The 18300-nt window shown below is 34.8% G+C and overlaps 1 protein-coding gene across 1 annotated transcript in view; it reads right to left on the bottom strand.

Annotated features, from left to right (window-relative positions):
• Positions 1-18300, bottom strand: part of CNTNAP2 (contactin associated protein 2) — a 902024-nt gene that overhangs the window by 272545 nt on the left and 611179 nt on the right. The window contains exon 12 of the mRNA XM_072412254.1: positions 10436-10555. Within this exon, the coding sequence (XP_072268355.1) occupies positions 10436-10555 (120 nt within the window). The remainder of the gene's footprint in view (positions 1-10435; positions 10556-18300) is intronic.

Raw genomic sequence — 18300 nt, 5'->3', positions numbered from 1 at the left:
CTATGCTTCCAGTTAGTACTGCTGGGGGGGGGGGGGGTAAATATATATATGTATATATATATATATATATTTAAATATACATATTTATTTAATTTACTAAATAAATTATGTATTAATCATATTATTCCTTTTGTCATTATCAGTTAAGTAGATAAAAGGCCTGGAGTTGATTCGAGGGGGGGGGGGGGGGGGGGGTCGTGTTGGGGTGCTGTAGGTAGATCTTAGGCTGAAAATGTGTATTTTTAACATGTGCAAAAATGCTAAGGTTGCCAAAGAATTAGGGTTTTTATATATATTTAAATATATATGTGTTTATTCTTTCATTTTATTTTAGCCACCACAATCCTCACTTTACCTACTAACAGTAGTATGAATGGGTTTGCTTACTACAAGCCTATTCATAAAGTATAAATGGGTCTGTTGATAAACACCTTGATTTATATCAGTGAGTTTAGGTGCCAAGCAATGGAAAGAAAGGCTTTACTAGACTCTACAGTCTCCTGCACCACCTGTGTGAGGTTCATGGTCACTGAATTATTCATGAGCTTACAAACAGTGGAAACGCAGTGCATGAACGTTCTGATTCTCTGTAAGGCCTGTGTGGATGGCATCCATTCAAACACTCATTGTCCCAGACAATTATTCATGATTATTTGGGGTGAAAATCTAGCCTAAGTACATGTGTCCTATGATAGCATTTTGCAGTGGATCACTAAGTTACCAACTTCTAATGGGGGCCATTGTAGTCCCTGCACCAGCAGGACACCTTGTCCTTTCTTTTCTCCACTTTATAGAACAGAACAGGATGCTTGGAAGTACCTGAGCAATCATTATAGACTACCATTCAAAATTATCAATATCTGACAGCTGACAAATGGCAGCTTTATTGAATGACAAGACTTCAGATATAATTAAAGGATAAGTAAATATAGTCATGCCCCCATAAGAGAAACCTTTACTAGAAAGATATAGAGGTTGAACTATCCTACAAAAAATGTTATTTGTCTGGCTTTCATACTCACCCAATGGTTTCAAAACTGATCTGTATCAAGCATGTGAATGTGTAGCGTCTAATCTGCATGATTGTTCTGGGTCAAAACTCAAAACTGATTAAATCCAGAGACTGACAGGTAAGTAGTACTCTTGGGATTGCATCAATCTCATATATAAGTTTCTTGCATTTGTATAGTCTTGATGACAGTTTTTTTTTCCTTAGTTCTAACCTGCATGTATTCTTCTCCTAAGTGCCTGTGTTCTGTTAGCCATTTTATATTTTGGACAAGGAACTCGATTTTGACAAGTATTTTGTATCATTTTATGCTTTTTACCATTGTAATTTTCCAAAACACTGCATAGATCCGAATTATTATACATGCAAAAATGTACTTTTTTCAGACGAAAAGTTCGGATAATAGAAATCTGATGACAATTCATTTTTTAGGATGATAACAGATTGACCATCTCTGCTGAAGTAAAAATGATACACTAGTGTTTATTTTCCAATGGTATCCATTGATTTTTTTGTTTGCAAGTGATGTGCTTTCTAATATATAGATGATAATATATATTATATAGATGATATTAAACATCACTAATAAAAGGTACATTTTAAAAGTTCCAGGTTACTTTATTTTTATTTTAATGTATATTTATATATACTATATATATATGCATATATATATATATATATATATATATATATATATATATATTGAAGCAAATGTAAACCCAAAACACTTTCATCAGTAAAGCTGCATGATCCAGCAAACCTGGAATGGATTTGATCCAGGACTGAAAACATTTGCTATCAAATAGCAAATTACTTTTAAGAATGCCATTTCAGGTTTGCTGGATCACCCAGCTTCACTGGTTAAAGTTTATCCTTTCTAGCCTTGAAGAGCTTTAATAAATCAGGCCCATAATCGTTATTGCCTAAATGGAATCTCTAAGTGATTGCCAAAATATTTTTATTTAAATCTGCAGCTTTTATTAAAAATAACAGCTAGCAATATGGTGCCTTCTGTTATGGGGGGACAACACTCCAATCTCCAAAATCTTCTCCTGTGTTGTCATACTGTTACTGAAGCTTATATTTCTGACTACAAGGGAGCCCTTCAGCACATTTTATGCAAAAAGGGTTCATTCTTGTCACATTAGTAAATATCAGAAATGTAAACCATGCATGTAGACTTTAAAAAGTTATAAAAGGGCTACAAAAAAACAAGCAACACTGAAATGACACAAAGGATAAAAGAAAAATAGGTGAAATGTCATTTAAAATAAAATATTTGTTTCAGTGCTTTAGTCACCTAAAGTTCATTTAGTTAGGATTTCTATCTACTTAAGAGTAATTGTTTCAGTGACATGAGGATTACATGACTAATGAAATTCTTAAAGTCGGTGTAAGATTTTGGTTTGGCTTTGTTTATAAATAAAGTCTCTGCTTATTGTGCCATTTTTACCATACAATAAATTTAATTCTAATTTTAATTTTATAAATTACTGATTTGTACTTATTTATTTAGACTACATCATCAAAATAGTTCGGAAAATACTATCTCTTTCCTAATGAAAGAAATCAATTGAATGTAAAACAGCATGTCATCTGCATATAGCAATGTCCAGTTAGGCAACTAAATAGGAAATCAATGTTCTATAATCCAGCATCTCCTATCTTTAAAACAACCATCATATACTCAATATTGAATCTTATATTCCTAATAGGCAAAAGCAATCACTTCCATATAATTCAGAATGTCATCTCCACGTGTCCTTTTAATCAGCTTTAAAGGTGAAATCTGGGTTCGCAGCTTTGGCTCTTGACAAAATTAAATGTTGGCGGGGAGATAACACTTTACCTACCAAGGGATGTTTTACCCATTTCAGTCTAAAACCTCCTGTGTGTTATTGCACATAATCAATTTATAAAAAACATATGACATGCTAAATATTTGTCTTTATGTCTTGGTCAAGGGGATTAAAAGTGTATTTAATAGGACAACAGCAATATGCAAAGTAAGCAAGAAATAGCAGCAACCAATGAGATTTAATTTTTACCGTGATCTAACTTCATTGGATTTAAAGGTTTGTTATAAAGTGTTTTCTATTACACAATATTGTTGTGCTGCTTCATTAAATTTGACAGTTTAGATCCAGAAATAGAAATATTTACAGAAGATTGTGTTTATTCTATTGGAAACCAAACCTACAGAAAACAAAGTTTTGCATAGTGTCTGGGAACTACAACAATATTCAGGCAGCGTTTGCTCACCAAATGTGGTGCTTTTTTAGCAATGCAGATTAGAAACTGTGCCAAAGAAGACAGTAGCTACTGTATGTAGGAGGGTGGGTCCCCTTGTGAGTTAGCAAATGTCATTCTCTGCATGGTGACCAACAGATCATCAGGAAGAGATCCGCAATGTCATTGACTGTGGAGACTTCCACCTGCTCCTAAAAAGTCAGATTATCACTTTATATTTTCTCTTGCAGACTCTTTTGTTCCCAGCAGCTCATAAACAATATGCAAATTACTATAAACTGTGCCACTTACATTGTACGTATACCATGTGTCTAAATAAAGGTAATTTAGAAAGAATGCTTTCTTCCCAAAGAGAACTTTTAGATTTATTTTTATCATCAAAGTAATGATAATACAAATAATAAAGAATAAAGGCCATCATAAACAAAGACATCATTTTAATAATTTGGTTAATGTAAAATAGCTTCTAATAACATTAATGGAAAAAAATTATGTCTGATGAAGAAACATAATGTACCTGATTTACAAATGGGAAATGTGCAAGAAAAGGAAGAAATGAATATGGCACACTAGTGTTGTCTTCTGAAAGCTCTCATGCACATCAAATGGGATTCCTTAAAGCAGCCTCAACCACTGCAGTTGTTAGGGGTTCCCTGTGCTTTGGCTGATTGACCTCCCAGCTGATGGTGCCTGAAACTTTCTGGGCAAAGCCAATAGGATGACAACAATTCTGACATTATTCATGTTAATGTGCATAGCTCTAAGTCAGCCCATTCATTTGAAAGAGCTTCCAAGACACCATAATGGACCAGAGAATGCACCTGCAATATATTTCTAAAACCAGCACAACATAATGCATGCTGACATAGACAACTTTCAAACCTCCAAATATATATCAGTGCACATATCATGTGATCTTGTCCCTGCAATAAATACACACCCTGATTGGCTGAATAAATTATGTCAACCATGCCCTAAACATCAGAGTAAACTATATTTTTATTGTGGGTGCACACTTTTTAGCTGCCATATATTTGGAATGCTGGAGCACAATGGTTGGCAAACCACATCTTTTTGATTTTTCTATATGTATTCTGTAATAAACTATGCATGTGTAGTTATTTCTGTAAGAATAGGATTTGGTTGTTTGATCTGGTTTGCAAACTCACTGATGCCACACGGTTATTGGTAAACCAGGTTCAGTTGGCCTATTGCATTAGTTGTTAAATAACATCACCCTATATAACAAATTAAACCATATATTAAGCTTTGGCAATATAGGCAATGGACGGCCAAATATGGCAAAATATGGGGAAAACATGTTATTGTTATATTAAAAGGGCAACAAATGGGCAATTGTTACAATTTGTAGGTTACAAACAGGCAATAGTGGGCAACAAATTGGCAATCTTTACTAAAAACTGGTAAGAAATGGAAAATCATAACAATACTTAGAAAACAAGTAGAGGACCAGGACAAACGGCTTTCAAGAAGCTAGAAACAATACTCAGTTTTTTCTTTATATGTTCCAAGCAAATAAGGGGCTTTTCAAGGCACAATAAAGGACCCAGGATAGATAAAGTATTTCATCTACTTTTTTAAATAGCTGCTGAGTGCTTTATAAGTTTCTCCTGGCTACTTATCACCTGCAGAAGTGGTTTCATCCACAAAACGCGCGGGGAACGATTTATGCTAGCCTATTTTTAGCAATCTCTGTCACCATATTTTTTCTTTGTCCATGCATTTTATGTATTTTATTTTCTGTTTGGAAAGTGTTTTAAATAAAATTTGAAAACCTTTAATAAGAGCCTATGCCAGGAATTCCCTACTTTTTCTTTCAATACCAATAATACTAAGACAGTATTGTTTTTTTTGTCTTCCATCCACTCTCAATACATGAAATGTGTAACAATCACAGTTGCAAATAGAGACAGAAGATATGATTTTCCCCAGTCACTCTTTTTATCAATAACTAGCTGGTGTGCTGGTAATTGTATGGCTTTATCTTGCAAATGTATTGCTGGTAATTACAGCACAATTCAAAGTAGAAAAAACAAGTTAAGTCTTAAAATGTGTTATCACTAAGCTGACCATGAATTACACAAGTCTATATTTATTCTGCCATAATAACAGAGAACATTGGGTAAAAAAGCAATGTTTATTTTTTTACTCAGGGTGCCTTTAGTAAAGATTCCAATATTGGTTAGTACAGTTATTGTTATTGTGTAAATGTAACAGAAAATATATATATCAACATATATATTATTTTAATGTTTTTTTGCTCACATCGGACATCTTACCGAAGTTTAAGTTTTCCATGGACACCTATACAAATGTCATGGCCTGTGCTTTTATGAGCAGTTAGTTCCCTTTCATAACACAGTTCACAGCACTTTGCTTTGCAATAATTTTGTAGGTCTTATGGGGACTGAAAAGACTCAGAAGCTGTAAAGTGCATTGGTTTTAAAGATATCTACTTTCATTACTAGAAAACAAATGTAGCTAAGCAAAAAGTGAGGGTCATAAAGGTTTAGATCATATATACTGGAAAGTTCTGCTGTGATTTTCTATCAAATAACAAAAGAATGCATTGCCAGAAAGTGGAATCAGCATCTACTTTAATATGGTTCTATTTCAAATATGTAATATCTGGTAAAGACAGCCTGTCAATGTATAAATAGGGTGGTTATAACACAAGATGAAGGGTTGTAATAGTCATCATTGATTTTACTATTTTTTATTACCACTAAAAATGACAAATTATGCAGCTACAAGTTAAGATTATGTGTTCTGATCTCAATGAAAAAAGTGATGACCTTCCTGGACATGGATCTTCATTGATGGCACCACCAAAACTTGTACACTGAAAAGACCCCTTAGGCTATTGCATAGGAAAGCTGTGACTGATGGCAGCACAACATGATGTCAGATGTTCTTCCTAGCACATGCTAGCTAATTATATAACAAAGTTAAGAGTCATTTGCTGCCTTCTTTTAAAGGGGTTGGATTGAAAGCTGCTTAAATAAGTGAGGGGGGCAGTTTCATTAAATCTATCCGCTGTAAAGTAATACCTCCTCAAAGATTACATCTGAAGCCCTAAAGGTATTCAAATTATTTTCTGTTCACCTGCTTTTGTACTTCCTGTAAGGCTGCTGAGCCACTACTGGAAGGGGGAGCAGACTGAGCTGAAATTCCGAGGACATGACTTCTGCTGTTACTGTGAAATTTAAGAAACAATTGTTCCACAGTGCATAAAAACAACAGAGGTCAGTGAGGGTTTGTTAAAAAGGTGATATCAAGAGATGCTAGGGGTTAGTATCAATTGTCTGTATCAGTATCAATGGTCAGTATCAATAGTTGAAGATTCATTTTAAGCAATTTCAGAGAGGATTTGGTCTTTTCACTTGAGTATGGTGCACTAAATGTTGTATTTGTGCCTGTGATGACAAGTTCTCTAAAGTTAAAGTTTATGAAGACCCTTCTAAAAGGTGAAAACTTGATGTGGTAGTGGAGTTATGTCACTTACAAATTATAGAAAGAAAACTCAACTACATGACTGCTTTGATTCCTATGTTGCTTCCTTATGTGTCTGGATTGCTTCTGAGACCTCACAACATTTTCAATCTTCTTTTACATTATTTTGGTTTTCTTCTCTATGCCACTTCAATCTTCCCTACCCCTTCTCCCCCCTTTCTTTTTTATTGTCTGCTCTCCTTTTCTGCTTTTTTTGCCTTTCTGTCGCACCATGGTTGTGATGGTGTAGGTATTGTTGAAATTTATTATTTTATATTGTGGCCTCTTATAAACTTTGAGTGTTGTATAATGAGGGATTACTGATTGGTTCCTATCTGATTTTTTATCCCATGAATCTCTTTGCATTGCATGCACCTTTTTCTATCTATCCCCCCTTCATTCCACCAGCTTAATAAAAATAAAAAAATATATATTTATTTCAAGAAGAACAATTAAAAATATGGGTACACAATACATTTAACAAAACTATATGCTAAAAACTAACAATGCAGACATCTTGAATCTTATAAATCTTATATTTTAAGTCTTATTCTTTTTTTTGTTTTATTTTATATATTTATTCATTGTTAAATTCAAACTAGAGTGACAAAAAAGGCATGAAGTCAAACACTGTACCAACAACATTTAGCAAATGTGCTTTGTTAGTATTATGATTGACAGGTCAATAAGCAGCAAAGGTGCAGTAAATGATCTTCCAAACAATCATTCCTCACTTAATAAGTATGCACTCTTTTCTGTATGCAAGGCTAATGTGCAGCAAATGATCCTTCCTAACCAATCATTCCTCACTTATTAAATGTGCACTCTATTCTGTATGCAAGGCTAAAGTAAAAATTTCATTGTGGAACTACATTCATAATGACCTTTACTTGCATTAGAAAAAATGTTCTTTTTCACAATCTCAGATCAAGTATGTCAGGGACAAAATATCCTAAATTATTCCCAGTCAGTCAAAGGAACACTTTTTACATGCATGGCTAATAGCTTAATTTTCTTTTTCTTATTCAGCTCTAAACATCTTGCTGGCAGACAATGACCTACATGGTGCCAAAAATTTGCCAAGCTAAAATGCTTTGTATTAGAATTATGCGTTCAGGAATATGGCACCAGATGCTTTACTGCACTACTAGTAGAATTATGAAATGCAAAATAGACTGAAACACATTGAAACAAACAATTACATCCAACAATTAAATCAGGTGTTCAGTCTTAAAGTGAAACAACTCTTAATATAAAAAAAAATCCTTTGCAGATTAGCCATATGCACTGTAGGGGTATCAGCAAATGTTACTGCAATTCTTTACCACCGTCTGCAATATGAATACTAATATAGTTTAAACTGTAACCTTTGCCAGTTCCAGCTACATATTTATTGTGAGACTGTAAAGTGTATGTGAGTCCACAACAGTTGAGCCCCCAGGGATTGAATGATGTCCTTCAAAATGGAGTTGAAATGTATTCTTCCAGTGCAGGCAAGCTACTGTGGGAAGCTATGTCAGATTTTTGGCTAGTATTGCAACTTGCTCAATTTATCTTTTAGCTTTGTAAATAGCTGGAGTGCTTCTTTAAGGTTTTTTGGCCATGCTCCCTATCTCTCTGTTTTGACACCTGTAGGGTTATGCCATACAATGTATTAGTAGGATACAAGTAGTCTACGAGTTAAGGACATCTGACATACGGATGATTCCGAGATACGAACAGGGCCTCACTGCTTGTTCGTGTGTAGGATGGACACTTTATGGGAGGGGGGATTGAGGGGTGGTTTGCATGACTTGCAGAAGAAGTCTTTTGCTGTTCTACAAGTTCTTGTAACTCTTTAATGACAAAGATAAACTCTGCAGTTGTTTGCTTTTTGCAAAGCACAGATCGCTTCAGAAGTTAACAAATGTCTAGGCTCTATAAAGGTTTTTCTTTTTGCTTTTGCTTTGTTTGTGAATAACTTACAATGACGATTTTATACAGTAACTGACACCATGCTGCCTAATAATATGTTGAGACAAACATCTGTCCTAATTGCATTTATTAAAATAATGTACCTGTTCCAACTTACATACAAATTCAACTTAAGAACAAACTTACAGTCCCCATCTCGTATGTAACCCGGTGACTACCTGTAACTACTTTTTTCCAGTTTTTTTGTTAAGGAAAACAGCAAATATTTCAGGATAAAATGAAGATGGGTGATTAGAAGTCTGCCAGCAGATGTCAGAGGTTGGTCAGACTTGCAAACACATGAATCTACTCTGTAGCATTTATGGGCACTTTACCCTTCCTAGTGGTAACCCCGAGTAAAACTCGGGGTAGAAAAAGGTTGCTGAAAGCGGTAACCCCAAGTCCCACTCGGAGTATGTAAACCTAAGGGAAGGTTAGTAAATACAGCCTTACCTGTTCCGCTGGCGTCCCGCGATCCATCACCGCGATCTCTGTCCTCTTCCTTCTTCCTCTGGCCAGCTTCTGCACCCGATGAGTCATTGGGGAGTTCCCGGTGACGTTGGTGTGTGTGTACGTTGTCAGCAGGGAGGGAAATTCAAAATCCATTTGTATTGCATTCAATACAAAAAACCTGTATCGAATGCAATTCATTGGATTTACACGTGTAAAAGCAGTACAAATTATTTTTTTAAATATATAGATTTTTTAATTTATTCAATTTATTGTTTTTACATGATTTTGTGTTTCAAACTTTTTTATACTCATACTATTATATTATACTGTAAAATAAATTTTCATGAAAAACAATGTACCGCTTTTAGACATATAAAACCGAAAAGAAATGAACCGCTAGGGAGGTTGAAGCTGAACTGAGCATTACTTTTAATCCTGCACAGTTGTGCAGCTTCCTCTCTAATGCTGAATGTACTTACAGTGGTTTTACTGCACACAGCTTCTCACAGTGGGCCTCATTTGTTAAAGCTTTTCAAGAATGAAGAAGATAGATTATCATGGGTGAACCTGGGTGACACAGCACACCTGGAATAGATTTTTTAAAAACCATTTGCTATTATGTTTTTAATTCTGGACCAGAACTATTTAAGGTTTTCTGGATCACTGAGTTTCTCTCATGACAGTCTATCTTCTCCAGTCTTGGAGATATTACTAATATATATTATTTTCTGCAGAAAGTCAGATAGAGCCCACCTAATTACATTCAGCACCAACTAGCCTTTGTTCTCCCCAGGCTTCCTGTGCTGGCCAGCCTATATAATCCATTAGCTTACAATATTTCAAACACAGAGGCTCAGCATCACATATAGAAGTTATCTAGGGTGGTATGCATGAGTTAGGGTGCTGTGCTGTTTCCAGGAATCCATGTATGATGATTTGCAGGCCATGATTTGCAAAAAGCATAGGAATTTAAAATTAAAATTAGATATGATGCAAAAAGGAACATCTTTTGTCTAAAAAACAAAATCATTGACTTGTTGACATTGGATGTTCCATATTAAAATGTACAGTGCTGTGTAAAATGTTGGACCTTTATAAATACTGTTTAATAAAAATAATATTTATGATCATTAATGTGTACAGCAAGTGATTGCATATCCAGGTTGTGGACACCTCCTGTAATCCAACAACAGTTCGGAGAACAACAAGCACAGGGCAACAAAGAGTAAAAAATGTATTCATGTGGTTACCTCTTACCTGTCATATTGCAGTAAACTTTCATTGGCCCTTGTGGACCACTTCCATCTGGATCAATCCAATACCATCCTGATATGTTTCCCAAGTGTCTGTAGACTTCACAGGACAGCTCATACAGTGCTAAAAGGAAAAGCAAAGTTGTGTTTTTATGTTAAAGTGCAAATATGTTATTTTAATCTTGATCTACACACAGAAATAATGGATACAACTTTGAAAAAAAAATATGTTGCCAAACGTACATATTCATGATGCTTTTTATTGTAGCAGCTGTAGTATGTTAACATTTCAAACATAAACTTGTAGCAGCTCTTAGCAATGGCATGTTCCCCTAATTAACCTGCTTATTTATAATTGAGAAGGTGGTTGTGAAAAAGACGAGTTTAAATCAGTTGAATACTGTATCTAATTTGTGTACTAAATTATAAGATTGAAAACAACTTCTCTTCTTCATAGAGCTTACATTGGGTCTGATATGGAAATAAGTTTCTGACAAATTTTCATGTTCCTAATACATAGAATACACTAGTCATCAAATGTCCCCTGGCATGAATAAGATTTACAATAAAATATAGATAGATAGATAGATAGATACCAATCACAACATTTTTCAAGGAATTGAGTACTTGGGAGGATGGGATGTAGTTCTTTATTGATTCATGATTGATTCAGATGTCCGACAAAATCACCATAGATTGCTAAACGACCGCCCACTAACCAGGACTTTTTTTTAAACTATTATAGTTTTGGGACTTCCCATTCATCCCCCCACCCCTTTAGTAGCCAATCAGTGTGTCTGTATTACAAAACTTCCTAAAACCTGACACCTGAAATGAACACTAAAGTAGCAACAATTAGTGTGTGTCTGTAAAGACTTAACATTTATACATAATTGGTGCCATACTATAGCCATAGCAGCTCAGGCAACTGCTATGGGGCTCTGGGGTAAAGAGAGGGAAGAGCACATTTATAACTCAAAATTTATAAAAGTTGAATCTGGTGATCAGATTCCTAAAAGTGGAATAATCTATGAACTTAATCCAAGCTTACTGCCACTTCCTAATAATGTCAAAGGCGCCCCTAAACATGACTCCTCAAAACTGTTAAGGGAATAAAATTTATACTAAAGCTATAAGATCTTATACAATAAAAAAAATTACTTGGTGCTGAAAAACAGCTGGCGAGCTGTTGAGTCAAAGTTATTTCCCTGCACTGCTGCTCTTGTTTGACAATTTGTACCCAGAACACTGGCTCCTAATGCATTGACAATGCTGACATCTCTCTTGGTACCTGCCCTTGATTTAGTATTACTTTATGTTAAAAAAATTGTACTATTACTATTTTCTCAAATGGCACTGCCAAGTGTCACAGAGAGAGAGGTCTCTAAGGAGCACCTTTAAAAGAGTGTTATTCGCAAATTGAACTTATGCTCCTGGCTACAACTACAGTACATATATGTTTGTATTTAAAATATTACACTTTTCCTAAAAGCTTTTTGTTCTATCAGTTATCTTCCATTATTTGTACATATATACCAGCATTTCTGAAAATCCATTGTACCAACTCCCGCTGCTAACTAATGAACTTTTAAAAGATTTCAATTATCATGTATGCCCTGCAGGAAGATATTGGAGTTTAAAGCATACAGACAATATGGTATTAATTTAAACCAGCAGACTGATACTTAGCACAAGCAAACATAGGGATTCAAAGAAATGATAGGTGTACAGAAGCCTAGCCCAGGGGTCGAACAAAATACTTTAGAGGGTCATAAAGGAAGGCAATGAAAGTAATATTCATTTTGAGAATCCTGGCACAAAATGAGATGTGAACATAATATCTGAGATGCCTGCAATGCTATTAGAGAAACTCGATATGGAGCTAAGTCTGACATGCCCCACTTAAAGAGTAATGTTTCAACTCTAGACAGACAATTACCAATTGCTCTGTTTGATAAGGGATAACAGATTTTTATACCCATTTCTAGCTGTTAATTGATTCCCCAGGTTTCCATATGAGAAATTACCTTTTGAGTATCTGTAATTCTTTTGCATGTTTTCTCTGCTTCTTTGTCTAAAATCAGAATTATTGGTGATAACACCTTATTTATTGCAACTCCAGATAGATAAATAAAATTTAAACCCAACTACTAAAATATTATATAAACAAGCTGAAATAAATAAAAAGTTGTTCTCAAATGTTTTACATATTCAGGTTATTTATCATAAATATACCTGGTGAGCCTGCTAAAAAGACCCTCCATCAGTCTTTTATTGTCTGCTAGTTGTGCTTGTAAATGATTCACCATAAAAATATATTTAAGTCCTACTTATGATCACAGATCCATCATAAAAGTAAACAAATATAGTCCATATTAGTTCAACAAATATGTGCATAGTGAATCCAGTTCATGATGATCTCTTGATTGGATCATCACTGTGCTCCCCAACTGCACATTTATTCACTAGACTTATTTGACCTATTTGAGTAAAAGGTTGTTTCATACTTCATACTTTCCCATGTCACAATTCTTCTCAGTCTGTCTTTTAAGATCCCTTTTCACTATTAGAAAAAGTACAGGTAAAAATGGAAGCAAATAGTTTCTTCCTTTTAATAGTTTTTTAAAGTCCTTTCAATTTATTTATTTTAATTGACCAGTCGTGTACACCCTCTCCTGATCTTCAGTGAACTAATGCATGTGAATAGAGGTTGTCGAATAGAGTTCCTAAGCCCCAGATGACTTTTCTCCACTGGACTGTGGACACTGGACAACCCTCTTATCAACCCCCTTCCAAACCAACCAGCTATCTGTAAGAGTTCTTGTTATAATGTAAACTTACCACAAGATGTCAAGATGAACCTATTTTGTAAAACTACCATACCTAACACATATTATTTACCTAAAAATATCCCCAAAAGTCAACAGAGTATAACATTACCTATGCAATACTTTTGGGCAATCTGATGAGGGGAGGAGACCCTGTTCCCCAATATGGAGACCCTTCAATGCTGAGGGAAAGGCTGATGTAGTACAGGAAGTAATAGATTCATCCTTGCTGCACTCCCTTTCCTGGCCACCCACGCTACACTACACTACATGCCACTGCATACCTGAAAGCAGCACAGATGATTGATTGGGAAAGTTGGGAAAGCTGTTAAGACTTTGGATGTTGGAACATGCCCCCTTACAAAAATAGAAACCTTATCCTGAGTTTTGGTGCTTTTTAGACCTCTTTAATTAGTTGATAAATCCATTTGGTGAGCATTTATTGTGGCTCTGTGTGGGACTGATCAGTTTATATTTAAATATAAATGTAACATCCTCCTACTTACCTTTCTGATCTTGTAAAAAAAAAAAAAAAATAGTCCCCTAGCTGCTTTCTTCACTCATCCAATAACCTACTACTGACTTCCTCACTCATAACCTCATCACACGCATGGCTCCAAGACTTTTCTAGAGCTGCTCTGATTCTCTGGAATGGTCTTTGGCCATTCAGCTTGCTCCTACTGTTTGCCCATTGAAAAGAGCACTCAGTTTTTTCAAACTTGCCTACCAGTCTTCTCCTGGCTTTTGACTTCCCACCACTACATATCTCCCCTGCTATTGTGTGTTACTTCCCCACCTCCTAGATTGTAAGCTCGGTGCAGGTTTCTCTCCTCCTCCTGTGTCACTGTCTGTATCTTTCTGTCATTTGCAACCCCTATTTAATATTCAGTGCTGTGTAATATGTTGGCACTATATAAATCCTGTTTATTATTATTAGAATTAATAATAATAATAATAATAATAATAATATTAATAATAATAAATTAAGTTTGGTTGATGGTCACAGCGCTAAATTGGAAGGCATGTACTTTCATGAAAGTTTTTTGGGGAGGGAGTATTACCTGGAGTGTGGTATGTATTGTACGTATAGGTAATATATATTATGTATTAGAGGCACAAATACAATGTTACTGGTGATATTAACCTAACTGCTTTGGGGGGATTAAATAGGAAAAGAGCACAATTAAGGGTCTAGTTGAAATTTAGGTGAAATATATACTTTTTATTATTTAAAGAATTACATAATTAAGTAACATATTAAGTGCATAAAATATCATAAGAAGTGTGGCAGCTGTTACAGAAGCTACTCCTTCTTCTGCATTGCCCCAGCCATTTTGTGCATTGTGCAGAATTTAGCTAATGAAGTGACAGCCCAACCCTGCAGAATACTCCAAGAGCATTACTAAAGTTAATTAAAACCAGTTCATCAATCTTAATAAACCAAGAATTTAGAAACTTTCTTTATGGTTTTGAATGTGCTTTGAAATATAAAACCTCTTTCCGTAGAGACCTACATAGTATTATGCACAATGTACACTTAATCTAATAGCACTAGGAGTGAGTACAAATTTCTATCTACCCATCTATCTGATTTTTATGTTCCAACTATAAAAGTAACCACAATGCCTTAGCAGGAGAAAAACAACTTGTTATTTAATTTTTTTGTAATCCTCCATAATTACATTACACAGAAGTGACTGCTGTGTTCTGGCAGATTACGAGAACAGGGAAATCATTTTCACATCTTATTCAGATAATGGATGAGCTGTGAAATAAGCTCTATAGTAGTCAGGTACCTTGGAGGTTGCTTCAACTGGTTCTTTCAACGTTCTAGGAAGCTGTAAAATTTCAATACCACAGCTAAAAGTATACTTTAATTTCTCTTCTGAAAAAAAGGGGCAATAGGTTACAGAACATTTTTTAATGTGCACAGCGAACTGCAGAGTGTAATACTGAAACTGAATTATTTTTCCAAGCACTCTGGATGTTCATATTCAATTCTGAAAAGTGAGCTTTGTCCTTACATTCTTAGCCTGAACTGCAGTTTCTGACTCCCATAGGATGGGAAGCTTATTGTAATTAAAAAAGATAAGTCAAAAAAATTAAAAAAGATAAAAAATAGTTATAATAGGCTTGGTTAAAAGCTAAACAGGTTAGTTGAGAAAGACATCTACCCATATTACCTGATTCACATTTGATATGTTCAGTTTTGATAAATGTATTAAACTTTAACTACAGTATGTAATTAAAGCCATTTTTATATAAAGCAATTTGAAGTGTATATTTGTTCATGTTCTTTTGTTGATAATTGTTACTTTAAAAGAGCACATACATTAATATATAAACAATACATGCTTGCATATTTTTGTCCTATAGCAGAGGTTGGAACTCGAGTCCGACATAAGTCACCTAATGAACGACTTGCAACTCGACTTGGGGGCTTTCAGCTGACAGCTGAAGGGGGGGGGGGGGGGGGGGCTGTGTTACAGAAGCCTCACTGCCTTCCTCCCTTTGCCCTTCAGCTGTCAGAGGAGAAAGCCATGGACTTAGAATGCAATCTTATGTTCAAGAACAGGATCACAGCTCTGTTTCTATATAGAGATGAACAGGGATAATTGAAGTGACTTGACCTGGGATTTGACTTGGAAGAATTCTTGGTGACTTGAGACTTGACTTGGGACTTGACTTGGACTCGAAGTTTGATGACTTAGTCCAACCTCTGCCCTGTAGTGCCTGAGACAACTGAGAACTCTGAAAGTCATATGAGCAGTTTACTGTAAAGAGGGGTTACAGAGAGTGGTTGGGTAGTTCTTTTTTAAATATTTTCAATTCCCTAGTTCCTATTGAATGATTTAATCGCTTATTGTTTCAGATATATAATATTCATGTTGTCTGAGAATTCACTCTTATCTAAATGTGAGACAGTTTTCTTACAGTGTCACGTATTTGCAAAAGCCATGCATTGTAGAGTATTAAACTTATAAAGTCTTCAAAGCTGATTGAGAAAATACAATAAACTGATACATTTTTTGAACTATTTTATTGATATTTGGATCATATGAATAAAATAGTGCAGTTAAAGTGGAACTAAACTTGTTGGTGGGTGGTGAGCTTTTAACATAATCAACAAATATGCACAGCATAATTGCCGATTATGGTACATACTTACCTGCGCAGTCGCCCTGCTGCAATGACCTGTCATTGCTGCATCCTAGAGAGCCGGCATCATTACTTTTTTCTCCGTGTATATGGCAATCCTCTTAACTGATTGGAAAAGTTATATAATTCCTGACAGCTAGCTCTGTAAGCGACCAAGCTCTAAGCCATATGGCTCATATGCCATGTTGTTTAAGGCTTAAACAAAAAGAAACCAGGAGCCAGGGAGTTAGTTGACAAAAGAGACATTACATATCTCTTTTATCTAATAGTACTACTTCCTGGTGGTTTTTGTTTTTTCAGTTAGGTTCACCTTTAATCTCACATGTTTTTTTTAATAAAATGTATTTCTAAATAACTCCTTATCAGTTAACCTAATTAGTCTTACATAAATCCTTCTACCCTTTATAACTTAGCTGTTAACAAGAAAAGGCTTTATTTGACCTGCTTTACCGTTAGCTCGGACAAACCTGCATGGGACATTTCCATGCAGTTCAATCAGAGTCTCTAAATTGCTACAAGCAATGCTTTAAAAAAATAAATTGGATTTTGATAACCTACATTTGGTGTGCATACTAAGTGCACATCAAATGCAAAAAAATAATAAACACAACACTTATCCATATGATTGAAATTGGAGTATTTCACCTTTTGACCGTAAAAGGTAAATATATAACATGCAATATTTGGTTTTTAACGGATCAAAAATGAAAAAGCAAATGTATTTTAATAAAACAAAAAAAAAATTTTCTGTACATTTTAGGTTCAGCAGCTTCAACAGCAGCTTGTACTTTTGAACTGTGTAAACTGTGATACAAATGCATGTTTGGCTGCTTGTAAACACTCTCAAATCTACTTATTAGAAGGTGCCATAGAGAGTAAAAGCACTGCCTTGTACCCAGTATGATACCGAGTCTCGTATCCCAAGAAATCTCATGGAAAATGTTGTATGTACTGCAGAGCTGCATAATTGAATTAAGAATTATACAAAGTAAGCAGCTGGTTTTGCTTCATAGGGAGATTTATGAGACAGTTACATACAGAGCTCAGAGAGTATTATTTTTGGCTCTACGTTAATTGGCATTTATACATTTTTAATCTAAATCAATTGCAGAATTGTATAGTAGCTTGTGCTACTTCAAACAATTTTTTCAGAGGCGAGTGTCTGGATTACTTTGCCAGCAAGATCATCAGAGCATATGTGTCATAGTTAGAGGCTGCATTGTTGAGCTTGTTCTCTTCAAGTTTATGTCATGCTGATGATGGAACTAGTTAAAAGAATAGTTGCAAGGAGGCAACTTCAGTTAGTTGCTTGAAAATATTTAAGCTCACTACAAGAAAAATAAAACCTAGCAGAAAATGTTTGCAGTTTTCATTTTCTTTCTTTCTGTATCTATTCTATGATATACCATGAATAAATGCATTATTTTACAGTATAGATGTGTGTGCTTACATTGATTAAACACCCTGGGGTAAAATCATTGTATGATTGTATATATAGACACAAATTATTGTAGCTCTATATTATTGATACATTATTATTTTTTTTCTAGTATGAGCAGTGTAACAATCTGAATTTGACCAAGTATTAAACCTATACAGTCCATGTTCACCAGGCTTAAATGAAAGAAGAAGCAGCACGAGAAGCTTATTAGTTTACCGTATTTTTCGGACCATAAGACGCACTGGACCATAAGACGCACCAGTTTTTTGGAGAAGGGAAATGAAGAAAAAAAAAAAATTCTGAAACAAATAGTGTCCTAAAATATTTTATGTGCATTAAAAACCAACATCACAGTCATAAACACATGTAATAAACCCTGTAAAGTAAACAGCAGCATTTAGAACCATTATTAACAAAGTCAGCAAAAGACAAAATTACTGT

Source organism: Pyxicephalus adspersus, chromosome 5 (genome assembly GCF_032062135.1).
Source record: "Pyxicephalus adspersus chromosome 5, UCB_Pads_2.0, whole genome shotgun sequence".
Lineage (NCBI taxonomy): Eukaryota > Metazoa > Chordata > Amphibia > Anura > Pyxicephalidae > Pyxicephalus > Pyxicephalus adspersus.
This window is presented reverse-complemented; position numbering and strand designations above follow the sequence as displayed.